General features: G+C 42.6%; 2 protein-coding genes across 2 annotated transcripts in view; one reads left to right on the top strand and one right to left on the bottom strand.

Moving 5' to 3' along the window:
* The window catches only part of pcsk1nl (proprotein convertase subtilisin/kexin type 1 inhibitor, like), a 29,732-nt gene extending 14,587 nt beyond the window's left edge, over window positions 1-15,145 (top strand). Inside the window, exon 3 of the mRNA XM_060932752.1 lies at window positions 14,670-15,145. Coding sequence (XP_060788735.1) covers window positions 14,670-15,057 — 388 coding nt within the window. The 3' untranslated portion in view covers window positions 15,058-15,145. The remainder of the gene's footprint in view (window positions 1-14,669) is intronic.
* Window positions 15,146-22,796: 7,651 nt separating this feature from the next.
* lhfpl4b (LHFPL tetraspan subfamily member 4b) lies at window positions 22,797-25,509 on the bottom strand. The gene is made up of 3 exons (XM_060930919.1): window positions 25,080-25,509; window positions 22,914-23,147; window positions 22,797-22,822 (listed from the first exon to the last, which is right to left on the bottom strand). The coding sequence occupies exons 1-3, from the start codon at window positions 25,507-25,509 to the stop codon at window positions 22,797-22,799; spliced, it is 690 nt and encodes a 229-aa protein (XP_060786902.1).
* Window positions 25,510-27,482: the final 1,973 nt, after the last annotated feature.

The raw sequence follows: 27,482 nt of genomic DNA, 5'->3' as shown, positions 1-27,482 counted from the left end.
TCTTTTAAAAAAATGATATAGTTTAAGAGGAATAAAATGGTCTTTTACTGGCAAATAATCAACTTCGAGTTGGTAAATGTAACTCCACTTAGCGCCAGGTTGCACCACAGCACCCTGTTGTTGATTATTTTTCTATCATCGCACGATCCTAAGTCTCTTTCTTGGTGCACTCAGAGTTACAGGTCGAATCCCACGACTGTCTGGTTGTTGATGGGGCTGTAAAATGGAGTCCTGGTGGAAGAAATATGATGTTTTTTTGTAAAAACTATCATTAAAACATCAATTAACTTGTTCAGCCAGACATTATAGCCTTGAACCACATCTGTATGTTTATGAGATGGTGGACTAAAGCTTATCTACATACCAAATGACAAAGTGAATAATCCACCAGCAAGTCAAATTGTGTGCTTTGCTTGTAATAGTATGAAGGCAGAAAGAAATGCTCCACACTAATGAATGTCCATTTACTAATTAGGTCAGTGTCTGTAGTTGGACAGGAAGCAATCAGCTTCTCTTTTCTTCAAAGACTTGAGAAGCAACAATGCTCTAAACATGATGGCGATTTTATTCTGTTGCCAGAGTAGGAATCCCTTTGGAACAGTGACTAGCACAGCTTCCATCAAGAAATTCCATAAGAGGTCTATAATTCAATTCAATTTGATTTTATTTATCAAGTGCTCTCAAGAAAGCAGCTTTACAAAACTATGGATACAGATTTGGATCACTAATAAACACAGCAGAGGTGACAGTGGCGAGGAGAAACTTCGTGACATTACATGAGGAAGAAACTTTGAGAAGAACCAAACTCAAAAGGGAAACCATCTGACACTAAATAGTGGGATGATACATCATTATTGACCACAAGTTAGCCTAGCAGTAAGCGTGTCTGCCTCTTGACCGGGAGATTGCAAGTTCTACTTGTCGTTGGGTCATACCAAAGACCATGGTAAAAATGGGACCTACTGCCATCTGGCAATACACACTGTAATACAGGTCTATAATTCAATTCGATTTTATTTTATTTATCAAGTGCTCTCAAGAAAGCAGCTTCTACAAAACTCTGGATACAGCAGTGGCGGCTGCTGGTTTTTAAAACAGGGGAAGCCCATTTTACGCATTCATCATAAAACCTGTAGGCCGGATATCAAAGCATAGAAAGGTGTGCCCAATTAGCATAGTGAACTAGACAACCCCACCTAGTGGCAGAAAGTATTTTTGCTTGTACATTTCATGTTATAGTCTGGCTTGCCAGGCTAGTGCCTCATATCCTTAATCAAAAATATCAAACATCCAAAAATCACTGGCTATTCAACGAAGAGCCTTGAACATCATACCCTGATATGCAACACAGAGTCTTTAACACAACACCCAGCTGTGCAACACATCCTTGAACATCTTCTGCAACACATTCTGGAAATTCATAACCAGGTAGGCTATGCAACACACAGAACCTTGAATATTATACCCAGGTATAACCTATAACACAGAGCCCACCATTCTCTTAACATTACTGAACAATATACACACTTCAGATTCATGAACATTATATGATGCACACTATTTATACACAAATTCTGCCCTCCGCTCCTTTTCCAGAAAATGGTCTGTGACCCTGTCATACCAGCTGGTTGTGCTTTCCAGAGACTTCACCAATTTCTTCTCAATGGCCAGCAGAGCAAGACTACTTAAACGGTGTTGGCCCATTGTATTTCGAGTGAAAGACTTCACTCTTTTTAAACAAGAGAAGCTACGCTCTACTCCAGCTGATGTGGCGCCAATAGTTGCAACTAAAAACAGCAGCTTGTATAGCTGGGGCATTGAACTGTCCAGCTCCATGTCTTTAAAAAACAACAGAGAATCACTCAGCTTGCCCAGAGTGCCCTGCAAGTCAATGTTTTTGTACCAAACCTGCAGCTCAGACCGTAGTCTCCCTAAATCAAAAAAATGACCATACATTTTCTCAACACTCTGGAAACACCAGCTTCATTTCATCAAACCTTCCTGGGTTAACCAGTTCAAGGAAGCGCAGACTTTCCAGGTTTGCAAAACGATGAGAAATCTGTTCAATTATGTTATCAAAGATGGCCATATACAAATTTCTGTAATGCTCCTGTGGATCTGACAACGTGGAGCAGCGCTTTCTCAAGGACACATCTCGAGGGTCTGTTGTCATATTTGCAGCTTTGACATACACAGCTTGAAAAGCCTCCTCTGACCTTTTCTCCACTGCAAAAGAAAGCAGGGCCTCTACTCTCTTTTTGCAGAAAAGGACATCCATGGCCTTGGCTTGCACAATGTCAAACACAACATCTGTCTCACAAAAGATGTCATAGTAGGACCGCAGCAGGAAGGCAAACTCAAAGTCCTCCATCCTCATCACATACCCCTTGGCACAGTCAAGTGTATCATTATCCATGCTTTTATCAGCAATTAAGCTGTCAAAAATCCTGATCAAAGCATCATAATTTTCAAGCACAGTGCCCACTATGCGGGAACTAAAATTCCACCTAGTAGGTGCATTTCGGAGCAGCTTTGAACATTCTGCAGATTCCAGAAAAGATGTTCTTTTAGTTGATTTCGCAAAGAATGTCGCAAACCCAGACAACGTTGCAAAAAACACTCTTGCTTGAGGTATGCATTTAGCACCCTGGGACAACACCAAGTTCAGTCTATGTGCATAACAATGCACAAACATGGCACTAGGAGCTACTGCCCTGACTCTGGCTTGCAGGCCATTGAGAGACGATGCCATAACTGCAGCCCCATCATATGTTTGTGCCACAAGTTTTTCCTCAAAATTGTAAGCATGCATATTCTGCTGCAAAACCTCAAACACAGACTGAGCATCGCAGCCTTCTGACACATCAAAAAATCCAATAAGACGCTCCTGGATTGCACCTGCTCTATCCACATAGCGAACAATGACAGACATTTGGGCATGACAGGATATGTCTGTGGTCTCATCCACCTGCCAAGCAAAAAAGGGAGCAGCCTGCACTTCACTGGCTATCTCATCAGAAACAGTGGCAGCAAGTGCATTGATCAGGTCATTTTGAATGGTGTGAGACATACCAGTAAACACAGCTGATGACTGAAAATGTGTGGCTAGGACAGAGTCATATTTTGTTAATGTTTCAGTAAATTCTCTGTAATTCCCCTTGTTGTCTGATTCATGACTCTCATTGTGCCCCCTGAATGACAGTTCCTGACGGCCAAGCAATGAGGTAACATCTATCAAACATTTCAGGAAGGCCCTGTTTTGAGTGACTATTTCATTATGCCTTGCACACTGTATACGAGCACCTTCATCGATGGCATGTTCCACCCTGACCCTCCCCAGACAGCCAAGTCTTGCACATGAAGTGACATGCTCATTGCTCGTTTCATGCCTTTTGCAAGCCCTTTTGAAATTCACCAGGTCCCCAAACCCATCTTTTGACCAAACTAAATTTCCCTGAGAGGGCTTCATCAAAAGACATGGCCAACAGTACATTTTATTAGTCACAGGAGACCCAGTCAACCAGTTCACATTTTCATACCAAGACACCTGAAAAGACCTGTTATGACCTGCTGATTTTTGAATGAGATTAAGCTTGGGCTTTGGTCTGCCTTGCTCTTTAATTCTCACTTTCTCCTCATATGGCAGAGTGTCAAAACGTTTTGACAAAAGCATGTCCACGACGTTTGCCATTATAGCAGATAGATACCAGCTGTTAGCAGCTAGCACTGCAGATCCCAATAAGGCTCAAGCTAGCCTACAACCACGTTGATTGAACTACAAATGAAATAAACGAGTGAATTCATGAATGATCAAACTGATAGAATGGATGAAAGTTAACGGAGCACAACGAGTAATATTTACATTTATTTACAGAGTAATGTACAGAGACATCAATGAGAAGAAACGTTTATATGAAAAGAAATTCGGACAGCACTTTGGCACATGACTACACTTTCTCGACATCCGCTAGGGACTGACTGATCATGCTTACCATGTTCCTCGCCGAAGTACAGCGACCGCCCTCCTCATGTCTTTCAAACACCACCTCCAATAATCCTTTATCAGCCCGGCTTCTTGGCCCTCCCATGTCCCGTTTACCCCCAGAGATACCCGGCTTCCCTGGAAGTGACGATTTTGTCGATTTTAACCAATAACAACTAGCCAAAAACGGCTGTTCAGAGCCGTCTCGTAGACTGCAATGGATACCCGGCTGCCAGCAAAGGTGATTCTCATAGCGAACTGCAAGTTCATCAGACATCACTCAAATAAGTTACAGGATGACATAGGGATAGTTATGAACGTAAATACAATCTTGGGCATATATTATGTTATGCAAGTTATTGTTTTAATGAGAATTCAACGTCGTAGATGCCGCAGTTTGGGGAGAGAATTTTAGGGGAAGTTCGGCTTCCCTTGTTGTCTCTGAGAAATCGCCCCTGGGATACAGATTTGGATCACTAATAAACACATTAGAGGTGACAGTGGTGTGGAGAAACTTCCTGAGATGACGTGAGGAAGAAATTTTGAGGAGAGCCAAACTCAAAAGGGAAACCATCCAACACCAGATTGTCACAGTCCGGTCCAGTCCATCCATGCCTTAGATTGTGGGACTTCCATGCTGGCTCCAGGCCAGATCCAGGACAGGAATTCAGTCCTGCCTCGCTGAAGACCATTTCCTGAAGCGGCACTCCCACAACTGCTACCACTCCTCTCCCATCAGCCAGGGCTTTTTAAGAACTGTTTGGAGCCAGTCTGTTTGCCAGACTGTCTCTTGTAGACTTTCCTCACCTTGCTACAGCTCATTGGTATTGTGTCTTCTTGATTCCCCCTGCCTGAATTTTTCCTTGGTTTTTCTGTCCAGTTTTTGTCCGTTTTTGCCTGCCTGTTCTTTTGAATTGTGTCTTTTGCTACCTCTGCCTGGATTTCCCTTGTCCATGTGTTCATCAGTTTTTGTGAAGATTTTTCTGTCCTGTTTTTTGTCCCTGATCGTGTCTACCTGCTCCTCCGTGTTTTTGACCTCCTGGCCTGTTTTTGACTACCGATTTTTTTTTTTCCTGAGCCCTACTGTTCCTTTGTCTTTCTGCCATCTACTTCATTAAAGAAGTTTTCTCTTCACACTGCCTGTTTTCTGAGTCTGCGCTTGGGTTCTCACTTCACCTCAGCTCGTCACTCGTGACAGCACAGTCTGGCCAACATGGACCCAGCAGATTTCACCCAGCTAAGAGCAGCGGTGCAGAAACAGGGAGCTCTCCTTGGGACCCACCAACAGGACATCCAACAGGTGAATCAAAACCTTGTTGCCATCTCTGACACTCTCAATCTTCTTGCCACTCAGCTACAACAGCTTCAAGTAATGTCTGCTTCTACACAACCCCCTCCACCTACCGCTCCTCCAGCTCCTGCTCTAGCCCTCTTTAGAGAGCCAAGACTTCCTGCCCCACAGCCATATGATGGAGAACCAGGTACCTGCAGATCATTTTTTATCTCGATGCTCATTAACCCTTGAGCTTCAACCACTGGCCTTCCCTACAGAGCGTTCCCGAGTGGCCTACACCATCAGTCTCCTCACTGGCAAAGCTAGGGAGTGGGGAACAGCAATATGGGATGCCAATGCACCATGCTGCACCAGCTTCAAGGATTTCACAGAGGAGATGAGGCGAACCTTTGATCGCTCTCTGTCTGGCAGAGAGGCAGCAAGAGGAAATCATGGGGCTGCGGCAGGGTGCCCGGTCTGCTTTTGACTATGCAATTGAGTTTCGCACTTGTAGCTGGAATGAGTGCCTTGTTTGATGCATTTTTGAATGGGCTGTCAGACTCCATCAAGGATGAGCTGGTCTCACAAGAACTGCCACCTGATCTCCCCAGTCTCATGGACCTCGCCAGTCGTATTGACTCCCGGATCAGACAGCAGGTGAAAGAGAGAACTCAGATAAATCTTGCTCCCCCTCAGCCTCCCATTTCTTCCGCTGAGCCAATCCAGGTAGACTGAGTCTGCATCTCACCCGAGGAATGACCGTGTCATCGGGATATGAGGGCATGTTTTTATTGCGGACAGCTGGGGCATTTCTGCCAATCTTGCCCTTTAAAAAGAAGAGCCCACCAGTGAGTTTAGGGGCCCTGGTGGGCAATGTCCAGAATCAGCCCCCTACCGATCGACCACTACTCCCAGTGGTCTTTTATCCATGGCAATCATCCCCACGACCTCCAGGCACTCATTGATTCAGGGGCTGACAGAAACCTGATCTGCTCGACCACTGCCAAGCACCTGGGGATTTCACTACTGGCTCTGAACCCATCCCTCAGTGTCTTGACCCTTAATGGTACTGGTCTGACCACCATCACCCACAGAACAGCCCCGGCCACCTTAAGAATTTCTGGCAACCACTCTGAATCCATCCAGTTTTTTGTCATGAGTAATCCCCATGTGCCCATAGTTCTTGGTCTGCCATGGCTAACTCTACATAACCTCCATGTCAACTGGACTAACACCACCATTTTAGGATGGAGTCAATTCTGTTTATCGTCATGCCTGAGATCTGCCCTCCCTCATGCTGAGCTGCTCCAGCCCATCATTGGTGAATATCCTGACCTCTCTAATGTGCCTCCTGAGTATAATGACTTAAAACCTGTGTTCAGCAAGTCTCAAGCTGTTTCCCTTCCTCCCCATAGGCCCTATGACTGTGGAATTGACCTTCTCCCTGGGACTGTACCACCTAAGGGGTGACTTTACTCTCGGTCTCTCCTTCTGAAAGACAAGCCATGGATAAATACATCACTGAGTCTTTAGCAGCTGGAATTATTTGTCCATCCTCTTCTCCTGCAGGGGCAGGATTCTTTTTTTTTGTGGAGAAGGACAAATCCTTGCGCCCTTGCATTGATTACCATGGGCTAAATGACCTCACCATCAAGAACCATTACCCCCCCACCTCCTCATGTCTATGGTGTTTGAGTTACACCAGGGAGCCCAGATTTTCACCAAGCTAGACCTGCATAATGCTTACCACCTCGTGAGGATCAGGGAAGGGGACAAATGGAAGACAGCATTTAACACCCCCCACAGGCCACTACAAATATATCTTGTGGTTCCATTCAGTCTGATTAAAGCTCCTGCGGTTTTCCAGGCCCTCGTTAATAATGTCCTGAGAGACTACCTTAACGTTTTTGTTTATCTGGATGATATATTGATTTTTTTTCCCCCGCTTCCTTGATGAACACCGCATCCATGTCAGGCAGGTCCTTCAGCAACTCCTGGAAAATAAACTCTTTGTTAAGGCCGAGAAATGTGAGTTCCATAGAAGTTCTGTCTCCCTTCTGGGTTTCATTATCTCCCCTGCACAGATTCAGATGGACCCCTGAAACTCAAGGCAGTTGCTGACTGGCCCACCCTGTCCTCTCGGCGAGAACTCCAGTGGTTTCTTGTGTTTGCGAATTTCTACAGGCGATTCATCAGGAACTTCCCTTTCAGCTGGGAGGAAGGGGCTGAGAAGGCATTCTCCGAGCTTAAACGAAGGTTCATGTCAGCACCTATACTCCCCATTCCAGATCCGTCCCGGCAGTTTGTGGTTGAGGTCGATGCTTCAGTCAGAGGTGGGGGCCATATTGTCCCAAAGATCAGCTAGTGATGACAATCTTCATCCTTGCTCCTTCTTCTCTCGTCAGCTTTCCCCTTCTGAGAGAAAATATGACGTTGGCAATAGGGAACTGTTGGCCGTTAAACTGGCCTTGGAAAAATGGAAACATTGGTTGGAGGGGTCAGACCTTCCCTTCATTGTATGGACAGATCACAAGAACCTCGAAAACCTCAGGACTGCCAAGCGCCTCAATTCTCGTCAGGCCCGACGGTCTCTTCTTTTCTCGCTTCAAGTTCATACTTTCCTTCCACCCAGGCTCTAAGAATGGTAAGCCTGATGCCTTGTCCAGAATGTTTTCTCCCCTCCAGGAGGAATTGACCTCCCCTGAGACCATCCTTCCTCCACAGTGCCTGGTGGGGGCCACTCTGTTAGAGGTGGAAACCCTGGTCCAGAAGGCCCATGAACAGGACCCAGGGCCCAGTAATGCACCTCCTAACCATCTTTTTGTTCCTGTTTCTGTGTGGGCACAGGTGTTGCAGTGAGGTCATGGTTCCAGAATGGCGTGCCACCCAGGAGCAGCCTGGACTCTGGCACTCATCCGACGTTTTTTGGTGGTCATCCATCAAGGAGGACGTCCAGAGGTTTGTGGCAGCTTGTGACATCTGCACTAGGAACAAGACTGGCAACAGACCTCCTGCTGGCCTACTGAGACCCCTTCCTGTTCCCCACCGGCCCTGGTCACACACAGCCCTGGATTTCATCAAAGGACTCCCCAATTCAGGTGGCAATACTTGTATCCTCACTGTTGTCGACTGTTTTTCTAAAGCTGTTCATTTTATCCCTCTGCCCAAGCTTCCCACCGCCAAGGAGACCGCCAAATTGCTGATACTCCATGTTTCCCATCTACATGGACTCCCCTCAGACATTGTATCAGACCGTGGACCCCAGTTATCTGCCCAATTCTGGAAGGCTTTCTGTAAACTTATTGGTGCTTCTCACAGTCTATCTTCAGGTTTTCACCATCAGACCAATGGACAGATGGAATGGGCCAACCAGGAGCTGGAAGTGGCTCTCAGGTGCATGGTGTCCAAGGATGCTGCCTCCTGGAACAAGACCCTTCCTTGGATGGTGTACACTCACAACTCCTTACCCACCTCTGCTACAGGTCTTTTCCCCTTCCAGTGCTCTCTGGGTTACCAGCCACCACTCTTCCCTGTCCAAGAAGAAGTTGCCATGCCCTCTGCCCAGATGTTTGTGCGCCACTGCAGGAGAACATGGGCATTGACCAGGAAAAAGCTCCTACGTTCTGTCAAGATGTTTAAAGAGCAAGCCGACAAACACCGCTTGGCAGCTCCCATCTATCGGGTGGGGCAGTGGGTAATGCTCTCCACTCACCACTTGCCCCTCAAAATGGTCTCCAGCAAATTGGCTCCCAGGTTCATGGGACCCTTCCCTGTCTCCAAGGTAATTAATCCCTGCTCTGTAAGACTGTCTCTGCCCGTAACCATGTGCTGTATTCACCCAAATTTCCATGTCTCACAAGTCAAACCCCTTGTCTCCAGTTCTCTGTCCCCACCCTCCAAACCCCCTCCTCCTCCCAGGTTCATAGATGGTGGTGAGGTCTTCACTGTCAGGAGGTTGCTGAAGGTACGATGCCGAGGCAGAGGACTCCAGTACCTGGTTGACTGGGAGGGGTATGGTCCTGAGGAGAGGAGCTGGGTTCCTGCCAGGTTCATCATGGATCCCACCCTCATCATGGACTTCCACCAACAACACCCTGAGGCACTTTCTAAGTCACCTGGAGGCACCTGTTGAAGGAGGGGTACTGTCACAGTCCGCTCCATCCATGCCTTAGATTGTGGGACTTCGACACCGGCTCCAGGACAAGAATTCAATCCTGCCTTGCTGAAGGCCATTTCCTGAAGTGGCACGCCCACACCTGCTACCACTCCTCTCCCATCAGCCAGGGTTTTTAAGAACTGTTTGGAGCCAGTCCATTTGCCAGACTGTCTCTTGTAGACTTTCCTCATCTTGCTACAGCTCATTGGTATTGTTCATCAGTTTTTGTGATTTATTTATTTATTTATTTTTTTTGTCCCTGATCATGTCTACCTGCTCCTGTGTTTTTGATCTCCTGGCCTGTTTTTTGAATACCAATTTTTGCCTGAGCCCTACTGTACCTTTCTTCCATCTACTTCATTAAACAAGTTTTCTCTTCACACTGCCTGTTTTTCTGAGTCTGCTCTTGGGTCCTCGCTTCACCTCAGCTCACCACTCGTGACACAAATAGTCAAATCTACCAGATCCGACCCAAGTGGCAGCAGCCAGCATCAGATGTGACGCAGCTATGCCTCTGAGACGAGCTAGGCACTCTCTAGAGTCTGCCTCTGTCAAGTCAAGTTTATTTGTATAGCGCTTTTAACAATAAACATTGTCGCAAAGCAGCTTTACAGAATTTGACCGACTTAAAACATGAGCTAATTTTATTCCTAATCTATCCCCAATGAGCAAGCCTGCGGTGATGGTGGCAAGGAAAAACTCCCTCTGACGACATGAGGAAGAAACCTCGAGAGGAACCAGACTCAAAAGGGAACCCATCCTCATTTGGGCAACAACAACAGACAGCATGACTATAACATTAACAGTTTTAACATGAAGTCAGTTTCATTGATGATGTTACTCTTCATTGATGGAAACTTGAGTGCAAAACTGTTCATGACAACTGCAGTCTTAAAGTTAGCAAGTCAACTGTAGTCCTCAGCCATAAAAGCATTACTGTAAGAGTCCAGAGTGTCCTCCAGGTGTAACTTTCAACTGTCCTCATGGGGCCATCCTCAACAGGAGCAATGTGATAAGACTCCAACCAGACACAGGGCACCAGGATGGATCGAGCAGGTCCGAGGGGCAGAAGAGGTCAGCATCTCAATCCCAGGACCGACATGTAACTCAGAGGGACAGATTGGGGGGGGGAGAAAACACAGGTTGTTAGGTATGCCCTAAAAATGACACAAGTATTAAGTCTGTGTGGTAGGCTCACAGAGACGAGAGTCTTGACATCAGGCATAATACACAACAATGGCATGTTAATATGGTTAAAAAATACTGTATCATGACCTGCTCTGGCTGGATGCTTGATTGGGTGATGGGAGCACACTCCTCAGCAATGATGAGATGCAGATGGGACCCTTAGGGCTGGCCAAGACAATTCAGTTACATATCACTGGGTCTGGGGCATGCGACAGAATGTCTGACAGCTGATTCCCTGCAGGCTACGATAGTCAGTTGAGGTCTCCACCCTCTCCACCAAAAGATTTCCTGTTGACTCCATGTAACTCAAAGGGACAGATTTGGGGGGAGGGGGGAGAGAGAGGGAAAGGAAACACAGGTTGTTAGGTATGCCCAATGTCACCTGAATAAGTAGGAACAGTATACATATTGCACTGAGTACAAGCAGGGACTCCGGCAACTAACTATGACAGCATAACTAAAAGGGGAGAGCCAGAAGGTAACACAGGCATGAGGGAGCCTCGGGACATAAAGCAGCAGCCACTACACTGTCAACAAACTCGAGTGAGCAGGCGAGTGGGGACTGACAGCATCCATACATCCCAGTTTACCAAAACACTCTATGTCTGAGGATCCTCCAGATCTACACCTTTACCTCATAAACACCATTAACAAAAGGCTTGACTAAACATATGTTTTCAGCCTAGACTTAAGGCTGAGACTGTGTCTGATTCCCGAACATTACTTGGAAGGCTGTTCCATAACTGTGGAGCTTTGTAAGCAAAGGCTCTGCCCCCTGATGTAGCCTTCACTATACGAGGTACCAGCAGATAGCCTGCACCTTTTGATCTAAGTAGGCGTGGCGGGTCATAGAGGACCAGAAGTTCACTCGGGTACTGTGGTGCGAGACCATTTAGTGTTTTAAAGGTCAATAGTAGTATTTTATAATCAATACGAAATTTGATTGGGAGCCAATGCAGTGTGGATAAGACAGGCGTGATGTGGTCATATTTTCTAGTTCTAGTAAGGACTCTTGCTGCTGCATTTTGAACTAACTGGAGCTTGTTTATGCACTTATTGGAACATCCAGACAGTAAGGCATTACAATAATCCAACCTGGAGGTAACGAAAGCATGAACTAGTTTTTCCACGTCATGTAGTGACATTAAATTTCTTCTCTTAGCAATATTTCTGAGATGAAAGAAAGCTATCTGGGTAATGTTATCAATGTGAGTTTCAAATGAAAGACTGGGGTCAATAATCACCCCGAGGTCTTTTACTGCTGCACGTGAAGAAACAGAAAGGCCGTCCAGAGTCACTGTGTAATCAGAAAATTTACTTCTAGCTGTATGTGGTCCTAGTACAAGTACTTCAGTCTTGTCAGAGTTAAGCAGAAGGAAATTAATAAGCATCCAGTGTCTAATGTCCTTAACACATTCCTCAATTCTATAAAGCCGGTGTCTCTCATCAGGTTTTGCAGAAACATACAACTGTGTGTCATCAGCATAACAGTGGAAACTAATACAATGTTTATGAATAATATCACCCAGAGGTAACATATATAGAGAAAAAAGCAGTGGACCCAAGACAGAACCTTGTGGAACGCCACACTTTACCTCAGTACGTCTAGAAATATCACCATTTATATCAACATACTGATAACGATCAGTTAAATAAGAGCTGAGCCAGGAGAGGGCTGTTCCCTTAATTCCCACAACATTTTCTAGTCTATCCAGAAGAATGGAATGATTAATGGTATCAAATGCTGCACTAAGGTCAAGCAACACAAGCAGCGAGACACAGCCCTGATCAGACGCCAACAGTAGGTCGTTTACTACTTTAACCAAAGCTGTTTCTGTGCTGTGATTAGGTCTAAATCCTGACTGATACCGATACATTTCATGGATGTTATTCCTATGTAAATATGAGCATAACTGCTGTGCCACAGCTTTTTCAAGGATCTTGGAGATAAAGGGGAGGTTTGATATTGGCCTATAATTGGACAGCTGACAGGGATCAAGGTCAGGTTTTTTAATCAGGGGTTTGATAACTGCTAGTTTAAAGGATTTGGGTACATAGCCAATCGTGAGAGAAGAATTTATTATTTTTAGAAGCGGTTCAATTACTTCAGGTATTATCTGTTTGAATAGACATGTAGGTAAGGGATCTAGTACGCAAGTTGAAGTTTTTGATGCCGAGATTAATGAAAGTAATTCAGTTTCTTTAAGGGGAGTAAAACATTCTAACTGATGATCTGATAGAGTTATATGGTTAACTACAAGGTCACTTTCATTGTCTGACCTTAAATTAGTAGTTTGAATTTTTTGTCGGATATTCTCAATTTTGTCATTAAAAAAATTCATGAAATCGTTACTATTATATACTGCAGGTGTGCATGTGTCTGTAGTGGACTTATTCCTGGTTAATTTTGCTACAGTATTAAATAGGAATCTAGGATTATTTTTGTTATCTTCTATTAGGGAGGAGAGATATGTTGATCTCGCAGCAAGAGCCTTTCTATACTTCAGGAAGCTCTCCTTCCACGCTAATTTGAACACTACCAATTTTGTTTGACGCCATTTATGTTCCAATTTTCGAGTGGTCTGTTTTAATGTGCGAGTGTCATCATTATACCAGGGTGCTAATTTTTTGTCTCTGACCATTTTCCTTTTTAGAGGAGCTACATTATCTAAGGTATGGCGGAATGTTGACTCTAAGCATTCAGTTGCCTGATCAAGTTCTGCAGGGGCTGACAGTGACCCAATCAAAGTTGATAACTCTGGGAGATCATTTATAAAGCTCTGTGCAGTAGTTGACGTGAATGTATGTTTAATACAGTAGTGTGGTGAGGTGCATGTATTAGTACTCAGACATAGTTTGAATGAGATGAGATAATGATCTGAGATAACTTCAGACTGTGGAAGTATGACTATATTGTCTACGTTTAACCTGAATGTTAGTATTAGATCAAGGGTGTGACCACCATTATGGGTCGGTCCTATGACATTCTGATTAATCCCTACTGAATCTAAAATGGACACAAACGCTGTTTTTAAAGGGTCTTCTGGGTTATCGAAGTGAATATTAAAATCTCCGACAACTAAAGCTTTGTCTAAGGAAATAACCAGATCTGAGATAAAATCTGCAAATTCAGAAAGAAACTCAGAATATGGCCCCAGGGGCCTGTAAATAATAAGCAATGGAATTAACTGGGTAGACTTATTTTTTGAAGCTACATACATTATATGAGTATGAAGAACTTCAAATGTATTAAATTTATAACCAGGTTTTTGTGTTACACCTAGATAATCATTACCTCCCCTGTTACAGAGTCCTGTGAGTAGGGAGTCAAACTCTTGTGGTTACCAGAGGACTAGCCCCCCACTGTAACCCTACCTGTATAGGCGAGAGGCCGAGGACTATAGAAATGGAGATTGGCGCCGCATCCATGCTGGGTAGTACTGGGACAGGTGCCTGCCTGGGAAGACCAAATCCTGGTGTGGGAGGGACTTTGATACATCATTACTCTACTCTTCTGTAACAGGATATTGAAGAAACAAACAGTACTTGTGTGTTAAAGGGATGTTCAGATTGTGATATGAACAGATTATGAATAAGAGACCTGGGGTGCACACAAGACGGTGTTTATGATTACAGCAGCAGTTTTTAGGTACAAGTCTACAGTATCCAGGTGAGATTGTCCACTGAAACAAGAGTGAGACATGGGCAGAAATTGTAGACTTGTACCTAAGAACTGCTGCTGTAATCATAAACACTGTCTTGTGCATACCCCAGGTGTGAGGTACAAGTCTACAGTATCCAGGTGAGATTATCCACTGAAGCAAGAGTGAGACATGGGCAGAAACTGTTTTTGGCAGATCTTTATGGTATCTACTGTATGTGGGATCATCCACAACATCAGAAGCTATGGATTTGATACTGGATGGTAATGGTAACCTTATTTATCCTAAAAAGGACTAATTGGTTGCTGAGCATATTGACCATCTGTAAATAGACATAGTTTTAAACATTTACCTCACATATGCATTGTATACCAACATTTGCCTCCTCATTCCTGATGCTTTACCCAGGTACCTGGTGGAGAAGGTCCTCTCGAGTCTGGTATCTGAGAACCAGATGAACCCATCCAACCACCGTGGCAAATGGGAAGTGGCAGCAGCAGCCAGCATTGGACGTGACAGAGCTACGCCATTGAGACGAGCTAGACGATCTCTAGACTCTGCCCCTGTCGCCTCCCCTGATGCCGAGTCCTCGCTCCTGCGCGTGAAGAGAGTGGGCGATGAAGACCAAGATGATTTTGCTGGTCAGAACACCCGGTCACCCCATGCTGGCCTGCAGAGGATGAAGCGCATCGACACAGATCTGCCTGCACCTGCAAAGCAGAGCCGCAAACGTCGCTCGGTGACCTACGACCCCGAGCTCATTGCTCAGCACATCATCAAGTACCTGAGAAAGTGAGAGAGAGAGAGAGAGAGAGAGAGAAAGAAAGAGGAAGACAGAAAGATTGCAACAGTTGACATGCTGACAGATATATGCGAGGACTCACTATTAACTGCTTATGTCTGGCGCACCAATGTATCTGCTTCAGCGCTATAATAAAACCGTAAATATGTTCAATTATCTGTTCTACATGCTAATGCATATGAGCAAATCTAATTTTTATTTATGAGTCTGCAGTAGATGCAGTGATACATTGCAGTTGGCAACCTGTCAGTCCTGGTAGTTCAGATATTGGCATTGACTTCACTGGAGTTCCACATGACTCTCAATATTATCTCAAATTATCCTTTTGTTCTTAAACCATCATCAACACAGTCAACACAATATCAGATTAGCACCGTATACATTTACATTACATTACATTAATGGCATTTAGCAGACACTCTTATCCAGAGCGACATACAACATACCTAGAGCAGCCTGGGGAGCAGTTGGGGGTTAGGTGCCTTCAACTATTCCTGCTGGTCCAAGGAATTGAACCAGTGACCTTTTAGTCCTAAAGCTGCTTCTCTAACCATTAGGCCATGGCCTCCCCTTCTTCTTTCGGCTGCTCCCATTAGGGATTGCCACAGCGGATCTGTTCTGCATATTTGATTTGGCATAGATTTTACACCAGATGCCCTTCCTAACACAACCCTCCCCAATCTATCTGGGCTTGCATGAAGTATGCACTGTCTTGTACAACCCCAGTGGCTGGGTATTTTACCCAATCTGCATGTATTTGAACTGTGGGGGAAACTGGAGCACCCAGAGGAAACCCATGGGATTTGAACCCAGAACCTTCTTGCTGTGAGGCAACAGTGCTAACCACTACACCAGGGGTGTCCAAACTGATCCATAAAGGGCCGTGTGGCTGCAGGTTTTCATTCCAGCCATGCAGCAGCACACCTGACTTGGCTCATTCAATCAACTGAATTGTCTTCACACAGTCAAATACTTGCAGCCACACCCACCCTTGATTAAAGGGTGGGTGTGTCAGTTGATTGAATAAGCCAAATCAGGTGTGCTGCTGCATGGCTGGAATGAAAACCTGCAGCCACACGGCCCTTTATGGATCAGTTTGGACACCCCTGCACTACACCATCATGCCGCCCATTAGGTCAAGGCCATGGCTTCCTCCATTTTACTTATTTTATCCTTGGATTTTCCAAGGTCACCAGCTCTTTTACTGGAATTAAATAATGGTACCCTTTACAACAAATATTTTAAAGAAAACCTTTCAAGATATGACATTATTATGATATGTTATGCTAGGTTATCCTAAAGTGCTACAACCCAAAATTTTTACAAATAGCAATAAGTAATGGGACATTAATGACCCATACTTACCACTTTATCTGGCCCACATAATCCTTCAGGAACGCCAGTGATAAATTTATCCCAATTTAACTGCCAGAACACAATGTTAACAGCATTGATGACCTCACATGTTTAATGCAGGGTTCAAAATTTAAATCATTTGTTCCATTTGTACCATGCCCAATGTTGCTTTTGGATTGTTTCTGGTTAATTACTATTGACCAATACATTTGCTTTTACCATAAATGACCCTTATGTCATTCATCCCAACCATATTTGGCTTGGTTAGCAGCAAAATGAAACCCCAAATTATCTCTAAGTTTACTTCCATACGGTTAATTCTTATCAACCCCCTAGAATGCAAATTTCTGTGATTTCCCTCCTCTCTACACACCTGGTTGAATTCCTCAGCTGCTTAACAGCCTTCCTGAGTTAAAGTGTGTCTTTGAGCTGGGAGAACAATAAAGTGTATGGGCCAAGGGGTCCCCAACCTAAGACTCTTTAGAGTTGCACCTGGCAACCTTTAGATTGAGACAAAAGCCTGACCTCTGAGGTACTGGGGATTCCCTAGAACCAGATTTGTGAACCTTTACCCTAGTATTTGCATGTATATGTTAGTGGTTTGATGTGTTTTGCCTTCTTCCTAGCTTATTTCAACATAAAGCACTAAAACATAAAACTTTTTTAATCCCCTAAGCCCATAGCCTTCTATCAAGCTTTTATGAGGCAGCAGTGATTAAGGCATTGAGTGGCTGATTGAAAGGTTGTGAGATCAAATTCCAGCATTGCTACGCTGGCACTGTTGGGCCCTTGAACAAGACACTTAACCCCTCATTTGCTCAGTTGTATCTTGTCTCAGTTGTACAGTAAGTCTCTTTGGATTAAAGCAGCAACCAAATGAGTTAAATGTAAATCAAGCTCTTGTTTGTGAAAGTCTATGGATTTGCAGCTACCACGTATATAAATGGTAGTAAATGGTACTGCTGGGGTGTTTTGTTGCACTGAGACACTTGTTTTTGTGCAAGTCCTTTCCGGAATGTGCAATATGCCACAGTTAGTTTGAGAGCTTAATCCAAATGTCAAGAACATCCATCAGAAAACTGATAAGGAACATGCCAGTTGGAGTCATCTATCTAACAGATCAATTAGCTTTGAAAAATAGCTTTATTCTCACAAGTACAAGTAAACCTAAAGATTCCCCCCCGACGTTGTGGGATCTGAGTGCAGGGTTTGGTATGGTACAGCACCTGTGGAGCAGAGGGTTATGGGCCTTGCTCAAGGACCCAACCTTAATGGTTGGGTACTTAATGGTCTTTCAAGAGCAACTGGTGTGTGCCGTTAAACTCTAATGTTTTCCCATGGGTTAACAAATCTGGTAACAAGTTGTATCAGGAATTGAACTGCACGGAAAACATTAAACTGTTTGGCATTGAGAACTGAAAACACTGATTTTATCGGGCACTGTAATATGAGATGGGCCATTATTATGACCTGTGATGTAAACTTTATCCAGTTTGCTCCATCTGCACCAAAGATAACATCACCCAGTGGATTATGACAGCTGGATTGAATGGAAGACTGAGTGAAGGATTCTTTTAAAGATAGCATTGGATCAAAAATCCAAAGAGGACTAAAAAGCCACCAATTAGACAGTGCTACAGTGGCGTCATCCATTTATCATTACGATAGTTGATCTTTTAAAGAAGAAGGTTTCTTAAATAAATACTAGGAGGACAGACACCATTTTCACTGAAAATTTTTATTGATCAAACTATGAGATATTTGAATGTACTAACAGAAGATGGTGATTTAATGATGACCACAAAACACCAGAGTTCAGACAGGAAAACATCTTAGCCCCTGCTTTTAGACAGCCAGACTGAGCCGAAGCACAAGGGTTGCTGAGAATTATTATTTAAATACATCGAATTTCACTTAACTCAATTTATCAGTCAATGAGCCATGAAATAGTAGGCCTATTGCGGTAAGACCTCAGACGCTGGTAGTGAAGCACCCAGCAAAATTCCCAGCACTGAGTTAAGCACTGAGGTCTGGCTGGACTTGTAACAAAATTAGGTGTTAACTGAGCACTGTGTTGGTTCTGCTCTCTTTCTGATCTCGTGTTCAGACAGTGTTTGTCCTGCATGTATTACTGAAACCTACTCTGACCATATCCTCGCTGTGGAAGACTCAGTCGCTGTTGTTCTGCTTCCCCTTGCTTCGCCAGTGGCTTTAGTACCAACAATTAATGTGCCAACAAAACAATGACGCTGGCTGTGTTTTACACGTCACCTCTCCTTCGGAGTTCGACCTCTGATTACTCTATATGAGAACATGTGCAAGAAACTGTGTTTTAAATCATATTGCATTTAATTCATTGATTCAATAATTATGCTTTATGTTTCCCTATCTGTGTGGTTCTGAAATCTCGATCTTGTAAATCTTATGCATCTGTGAGTAGCAGGTGGGATTGTAAAATAAAATGAGAAAAAAATATTGAGTTTTAATTTAAAAAAAAAAAGGATGTCAATGTCAAAATCTCATGCCAGTTCTTTGTCTTGTGGTACTCGTTTTTCACATTCGAGCTCAGTATTTGCCCTTGCACTGTGTTGCTTATGCAATGTGGACTGTAATAAATGTTGATTGCAATGTTTCATGCCTGAAAATACCTGAAAATACTGAGAATTATTGAATCCCTTTTTAAATTGCCAAAGATGAATATTGAGTAATCATGTTGTTTGTGTTAAGATATTGTGATTAAGGCTTTTAAAATGTCTATTAAAAAAACAACAACTATATTTAACCATTTAAGTTGCTGATTGAGAAATTAAATAAAAAATAAAATTAAACCCAATCTTTAATCAAAAGCTTATCCAGAGTTATGCTTTTTTTTAATTAAGGCCTTATTATTGCTATTGCTTAATCTGTTCTAGTCAATATTCATCTTTAAAATAAATACTGCAAGATCAAACCAAACAAGCAGAGAATACATTCAATGGTCAACATGTTGAATTAACAGAAAAACAATCTACGATGACATCCGTTTGCTTATCAGGAGACGACAGAGAACGAAAAACAAGCGTGCTTGCATTTCCCTGCCTCCACTTACATCTGGAGAAGTCGTCGGTTACGGTTGCCAGGCAACCGTCTCTAGTTTCTATGCAGAGGTTTTATGTAAGCGTCAGGGAGATGATGTCATGATGTCATGCTGTGGGGGAGGAGGAAGTGAGCTTTTTCTCATGTCGTCTGTTTTTCTCCGGTTTACGATGAGGACAGAGAAATCAGCCGCAGATGAAAGGAGTCTAATGAAGAAAGCTGGAAACAAAAATATGACACAACACGTGACGGGATGACAGGATTTCAGAGCATACACACACACACACACACACACACACTGCAGAAGGTGGCACCTTCATCAGGGGCTTGTAACCTATAGTATAGAATTTTTATGAAAGGGGTCACTGTAGGATGCTGTCCGAGTGTCAAATCAGTGGTAGTCTCAGTTACGGTGTTTTTGTTCACTGATGGAGACAAAATGGGCTGACAAATTATTTACACCATCAGATGAGCTGTAGGTATAACATGACTGATATGTGATCATGTGAAAATAAGTGAATCATGTGAGAAAAATCACTTGTCAGAAATTGCGTAAAAAATCACATGAAAATAAATAAACTATGAAAAAGGTTTACAATTATTTAGCACAAAAGTCTTTTAGTACAAGTTCTAAAGTCTCTTAGCACAACTCTGGATTATGGTCACAATAATCGAAAAAAAATACTCATAATGGATTTAAATTTTATTATTATTATTATTCAAATAAAGTGGAAGCTGTTCTTGATCTGATCGACTTGTTCGAATTGTCTGTAATCTGTGCACTGCAGGGTTTTTTCCCCCCACAAACTCGACAAAGGAGTGTGTGTGGTTTATTGATTTGATAATTTAGTGTTAAATAACGTTTTTTTTTTTTAGTGGTTGATACCGTAGCACTGAGCAAAAAAAGAAATATTGAAATCGAATATAAACATGCTGCAACAAAGTGAATTTCCCTATAAACTTGCCACAGCTTCGAGACTTGTCTTGATGATCAAACGACCCTTACATCTTAGCGTAATCTCTTCTTCTTCTTCTTCTTCATCATCTTCTTGCTTCATGATTGCCATATTATAAACAATTGATATATTAATTTTGGTTGTTTTGTCATTCCTGCACTTGTCATTGTACTTTTATTTAATTGCCGTTTGTTCTAGGATACTTTAGTGGAAGCTTCTTTCGTTTGTTTACATATCGCAACTGTTGGTTACTGAAGAGACATCTCATCTCATCTCATTATCTGTAGCCGCTTTATCCTGTTCCACAGGGTCGCAGGCAAGCTGGAGCCTATCCCAGCTGACTACGGGCGAAAGGCGGGGTACACCCTGGACAAGTCGCCAGGTCATCACAGGGCTGACACATAGACACAGACAACCATTCACACTCACATTCACACCTACGGTCAATTTAGAGTCACCAGTTAACCTAACCTGCATGTCTTTGGACTGTGGGGGAAACCGGAGCACCCGGAGGAAACCCACGCGGACACGGGGAGAACATGCAAACTCCACACAGAAAGGCCCTCGCCGGCCGCTGGGCTCGAACCCAGGACCTTCTTGCTGCGAGGCGACAGTGCTAACCACTACACCACCGTGACGCCCCTAAGGAGACATGATTCTTATTTTTCTCATTGAAATTGGTCTTTTTTCGGTTGAAGACTTTGTAGCTTTATTAGTCAAATAAATATGAAAACAGTAATATGTGATATCAAATGGACTTTTAATAATTTGAGTATTTTTTTAGGAATAGATTCTGCTCTTAGTCGGCAAAACACATTGTCAAGCAGGGCAAGAGACATGATCCCCTGGTTAATTAATTCTGCAAACACGTAATTATTGACAGTCAGTTGAATTTGTGATATGATCAGAAGTGACTGAAGTTATCTATGAAGGTGCCCACAATTCAATTTGTTATGGCTTAACTACAAATATCCAAAGACAATCGGATTTTCAGTCCACGTTTCAGGGATTGACGACTGATCTTTAACATGCACAGCAGCAGAAATTCCGGCTTCCAGTCCCTAAGCGATCATATTAAACCCCTTCCTATATCAAGATGAGGGTTTTTGTTTCGATTATTGTGACCATAATCCAGAGTTGTGCTAAAGAACATAGAGTTGTGCTAAAAGAGTTTAGATTTGTGCTAAAAAAAAAACTTGTGCTAAAAGACTTTACAACTTGTGCTAAAATACTTTAGATTTATGCTAAAAAAAAAAAAAAACCTTGTGCTAAAAGGCTTTGGATTTGTGCTAAAAAAAAAAAACTTGTGCTAAAAGACTTTGGATTTGTGCTAAAAGACTGAACTTGTGCTAAAAGACTTTGGATTTGTGCTAAAAGACTTTGGATTTGTGCTAAAAGACTGAACTTGTGCTAAAAGACTGGATTTGTGCTAAAAGACTGAACTTGTGCTAAAAGACTTTGGATTTGTGCTAAAAGACTGAACTTGTGCTAAAAGACTTTGGATTTGTGCTAAAAGACTTTGGATTTGTGCTAAAAGACTGAACTTGTGCTAAAAGACTGGATTTATGCTAAAAGACTGAACTTGTGCTAAAAGACTTTGGATTTGTGCTAAAAGACTTTGGATTTGTGCTAAAAGACTGAACTTGTGCTAAAAGACTTTGGATTTGTGCTAAAAGACTGAACTTGTGCTAAAAGACTGGATTTGTGCTAAAAGACTGAACTTGTGCTAAAAGACTTTGGATTTGTGCTAAAAGACTTGTGCTAAACAACCAGATACCGTGAAAAAGCATGTAAGTAAATGAATCATGTGAAAAAATTACATGTTAAAATAAATGAATCATGTAGGGGGAGAAAAATAACGTGAAAATGCATCATGTGGAATCTTCTTAAATCTTACTTGAAAACAAATGAATCATGTGGAAAATCATATGTGAAAATAAATGAATCATGGATAATCATACAGTACCTCCAAAACAAATTATCATGTGGAAAAGCACATGAAAGAAATGAATTATACTGAAAAATGATTCACGAATCATTTGAAAAAAATCATATAAATGAATCATTTGAAACATCATATATGAACGTCAAAGAGTAAAGTGGAAAAATTCCATGTAAAAAAAATAATGTGGAAAAACATTGCAAAAAAATTTGTGGGAAAAAAATCACATAAAAAATGACACAAAATAAATGAATCGTGATTATTCACAGCTAAAGTCATTTGACTTCTGAAAGGATACACGGTATATGATTGGCCAGTGTTTATTCATAAGATAGTCATACCTAATAAACTGGCCACTTATTTTATCTTAACATCCATACCTGTGGTATCTCTTCATCACCAGGCTATGCTTCCAGTAACAACCCAGTCACTGAGGAACACAGGAAAGAAGAGAATTAATGAATGCATTGAACTCTAATTTTACTGTTGCAAAGTTTGAATAATGTCACCATCCTTGTTACCGTCACCATCCTTAGCGTCATCTGGGAGCAGCGCGTCTTGACGGTTGCCCAGGACGAAGGCAAGTGTGGCGAGGATGCCGGCATCCAGCACTCCCAGCATGGCCAGTACGTAGGCCCAATGTACAGTGCAGTTCCCTGGAGAGAAACTCTCCACACTGTCTCCACACAGTGCATGCATTTCAGCACACTCCCACGAATCTGGGAAGAGCACGCAGGCCAGCGCCAGACAAAAACCTGCGACACAGAGTTAGATGAAGCATATAACCCTCATAGTCTGGTTATGACCTTGATTCGTTTCTAAAAACATGAAAATGTTCTCTCTTGGGTTTATGAATTGGGGTAATGTTTTAAAACACAGTTCAGTATCTCACAGATAACTATGCAGGGACTAAGCAGGAATGAATTCTTCAGTAAGTAATAATAAAGTAAAATCTTGGTAGTTCTTTATGAACTACCATAAAATGAGCATCCCAGATAGGCGGAGTCTCTCAGAAGTAAAGATGGGGAGGGGTTCACTGCTCTGTGAAAGACTGCGGGGGTAAACAGTGCAACGAATTCAGAATAATGTTCCTCAAAATTGCAAAGAATTTAGGGATCACATTATCTATGGTCCATAATATCATTAAAAGATGCAGAGAATCTGAAGAAATCTCTGTATGCAAGAGACAAGGCTGAAAACTGACACTGGATGATTGTGATCTTCAGGCCCTCAGGAGACACTGCATTAAAAGCAGACATGTGTCTGTAGTGGAAATCACTGTATGGGCTCAGGAACACTTCAGGAAACCATCATCTGTGAAAACAGTTCATTACTGCATCCACAAATGCAAGTTAAAACCAGATATAAACAATATCCAGAAACACCACTACCTTCTCTGGGCCTGAGCTCTTTTACGATGGACTGAGGCGAAGTGGAAAATTGTCCCGAGGTCTGACAAACCAAAAGCAGAAATTCTTTTTAGAAATCATGGACACCACGTCCTCCAGGCTAAAGAGGAGAGGGACCATCTGGCTTGTTATCAGTGCACAGTTCAAAAGCATTCAGCATCTGTGATGGTATGAGGGGGCATTAGTGCACATGACATGGGGAGCTTGTACATCTGGGAAGGCATCATTAATGCTGAATAATATATACACGTTTCAGAGCAATATGCTGCCATCCAGACAAAATCTTTTTCAGGGAAGGCCTTCCTTCTTTCAGCAAGACAAAACCACTTTCTGCACATATTAAAACTGCATGGCTCTGCACTAAAAGAGTACAGGTGCTAAACTGGCCTCCCTTTAGTCCAGACCTGTATTTAGGAGTATTTAAAACATTTGGCGCATTATGAAATGCAAAATACGACAAAGGAGACCCTGAACTGTTGAGTAACTGAAATTGTATATCAGGCGAGAATGGGACAACATTTCTCTTTCAAAACTACAGCAATTGGTCTCCTCAGTTCCCAAACGTTTACAGTGTTGTTTAAAGTAGATATGATGCAACACAGTGATAAGCATGCCCCTGTCCCAACTTTCCTGAAACATGTTGCTTACATCAAATTCAAAATGAGCATATATTTTTTTAAAAACAATAAAATTTCTCAGTTTCAATATTTAATGTTGTCTTTATACTATTTTCGATGAACTATAGGGTTTCCATGATTTGCAAATTATCGCGTTGTTTTTATTTACAGTTTACACAGCGTCCCAACTTTTTTGGAATTGGGGTTGTAATTACAGGGTCTTATAAGTATATACACATATGTACTGTATATGTCCAGGCCCTTCACAATTATTGGCGCCCCTTGTAAAGATGAGTAAAAAGGGTTAGAAAAAATCTATCTTTCAGTGAAGTTGCTTCGTCATGATGAAAAAATGAGAAAAATCCAACCTTTAATTGAAATAAATTTAATCAGAGAAAAACAGATTCCTCATCAAGAAATCATTATTTTCAACAAAAAATCTCTACGATTACTTGGATCTTGTTTTAAAGAAAATGATCAGAATTAAATCTAATCAAACAAAGAGAAAACGTAAAGGCAGACAGTGTATCAATGATGTACAGAACCATTTCTGTTTTAAGATATACTGTATTGCAAAGGAAATGGGATTACAGTTGCTTCTTTGGTGCACAACCTCAAAGTTTTCTAATGAGCCAATGCTCTGATGATTTATTGCTCTTACCAGCAGTAAGCTGTAGCCAGGCACAGATCTTGTACACGGTTGCGGCATTGCAGAAGCGAAACAGGCACAGACAGCCCACACTGACCCACACCATGGTCAGGGAGATGCACACCAGTACAGCTGGGGACTGGAAGGCTGGAATCGGGGTCAGTGTTCGTAGGGAGCCTGTGCACTCCGGCACTGGCCAGTCTGACTCCACACACACCTCGAACAGACCCAGTGTACCAGTCTGAGGTGGCGCCTTTCCAGCGACACTGCTGGCTGGATAACGGAGCTCACGTGTTCCCACCCAGGATGGCTGAACCAGGATGACCACCTCGATGACGGCGAAGCAGAGCGTGCAAATGGCCCACAGGACACCCATAGCCCTCGCGCTCCGGATGAACTCTGTCTGGTAGAGGCGTGCCACCTCGGCTGCATGGGGCTGCATGACTGCTGTGAAAGCAGAGCTACAGTGGTGCTTGAAAGTTTGTGAACCCTTTAGAATTTTCTATATTTCTGCATAAATATGACCTAAAACATCATCAGATTTTCACACAAGTCCTAAAAGTAGATAAAGAAAACCCAGTTAAACAAATGAGAAAAAATATTATACAACCCCAATTCCAAAAAAGTTTGGACAAAGTACAAATTGTAAATAAAAACGGAATGCAATAATTTACAAATCTCAAAAACTGATATTGTATTCACAATAGAACATAGACAACATATCAAATATCAAAGTGAGACATTTTGAAATTTCATGCCAAATATTGGCTCATTTGAAATTTCATGACAGCAACACATCTCAAAAAAGTTGGGACAGGGGCAATAAGAGGCTGGAAAAGTTAAAGGTACAAAAAGAAACAGCTGGAGGACCAAATTGCAACTCATTAGGTCAATTGGCAATAGGTCATTAACATGACTGGGTATAAAAAGTGCATCTTGGAGTGGCAGCGGCTCTCAGAAGTAAAGATGGGAAGAGGATCACCAATCCCCCTAATTCTGCGCTGACAAATAGTGGAGCAATATCAGAAAGGAGTTTGACAGTGTAAAATTGCAAAGAGTTTGAACATATCATCATCTACAGTGCATAATATCATCAAAAGATTCAGAGAATCTGGAAGAATCTCTGTGTGTAAGGGTCAAGGCCGGAAAACCATATTGGGTGCCCGTGATCTTCGGGCCCTTAGACGGCACTGCATCAAATACAGGCATGCTTCTGTATTGGAAATCACAAAATGGGCTCAGGAATATTTCCAGAGAACATTATCTGTGAACACAATTCATCGTGCCATCCGCCGTTGTCAGCTAAAACTCTATAGTTCAAAGAAGAAGCTGTATCTAAACATGATACAGAAGCACAGTTGTCTTCTCTGGGCCAAGGCTCATTTAAAATGGACTGTGGCAAAGTGGAAAACTGTTCTGTGGTCAGACAAATCAAAATTTGAAGTTCTTTATGGAAATCAGGGACGCCGTGTCATCCGGACTAAAGAGGAGAAGGACGACCCAAGTTGTTATCAGCGCTCAGTTCAGAAGCCTGCATCTCTGATGGTATGGGGTTGCATTAGTGCATGCGGCATGGGCAGCTTACACATCTGGAAAGACACCATCAATGCTGAAAGGTATATCCAGGTTCTAGAGCAACATATGCTCCCATCCAGACAACATCTCTTTCAGGGAAGACCTTGCATTTTCCAACATGACAATGCCAAACCACATACTGCATCGATTACAGCATCATGGCTGCGTAGAAGAAGGGTCTGGGTACTGAACTGGCCAGCCTGCAGTCCAGATCTTTCACCCATAGAAAACATTTGGTGCATCATAAAATGGAAGATACGACAAAAAAGACCTAAGACAGTTGAGCAACTAGAATCCTACATTAGATAAGAATGGCTTAACGTTCCTATCCCTAAACTTGAGCAACTTGTCTCCTCAGTCCCCAGACGTTTACAGACTGTTGTAAAGAGAAAAGGGGATGTCTCACAGTGGTAAACATGGCCTTGTCCCAACTTTTTTGAGATGTGTTGTTGTCATGAAATTTAAAATCACCTAATTTTTCTCTTTAAATGATACATTTTCTCAGTTTAAACATTTGATATGTCATCTATGTTCTATTCTGAATAAAAAATGAAATTTTGAAACTTCCACATCATTGCATTCCGTTGTTATTTACAATTTGTATTTTGTCCCAACTTTTTTGGAATCGGGGTTGTACTTGGTCATTTATTTATTGAGGAAAATGATCCAATGTTACATATCTGTGAGTGGCAAAAGTATGTGAACCTTTGCTTTCAGTATCTGGTGTGGCCCCCTTGTGAAGCAATAACTGCAACTAAACGTTTCCGGTAACTGTTGATCAGTCCTGCACACCGGCTTGGAGGAATTTTAGCCCGTTCCTCCGTACAGAACAGCTTCAAC

This window comes from Neoarius graeffei, chromosome 10 (assembly GCF_027579695.1).
Source record: "Neoarius graeffei isolate fNeoGra1 chromosome 10, fNeoGra1.pri, whole genome shotgun sequence".
Classification (NCBI taxonomy): domain Eukaryota; kingdom Metazoa; phylum Chordata; class Actinopteri; order Siluriformes; family Ariidae; genus Neoarius; species Neoarius graeffei.
The sequence above is the reverse complement of the archived record's forward strand: the minus strand, read 5'-3'. Positions and strand labels throughout refer to the sequence as shown.

Excerpts from the sequence above, each read along its gene's own strand:
- lhfpl4b (XM_060930919.1), bottom strand. The coding sequence starts at position 25,509 with ATGCAGCCCCATGCAGCCGAGGTGGCACGCCTCTACCAGACAGAGTTC. Across the intron at positions 23,148-25,079 it reads CTGGCTACAGCTTACTGCTG|GTTTTTGTCTGGCGCTGGCC; the intron begins GTAAGAGCAATA and ends TCTGTGTCGCAG. Across the intron at positions 22,823-22,913 it reads TGACGCTAAGGATGGTGACG|TGACTGGGTTGTTACTGGAA; the intron begins GTAACAAGGATG and ends TGTGTTCCTCAG.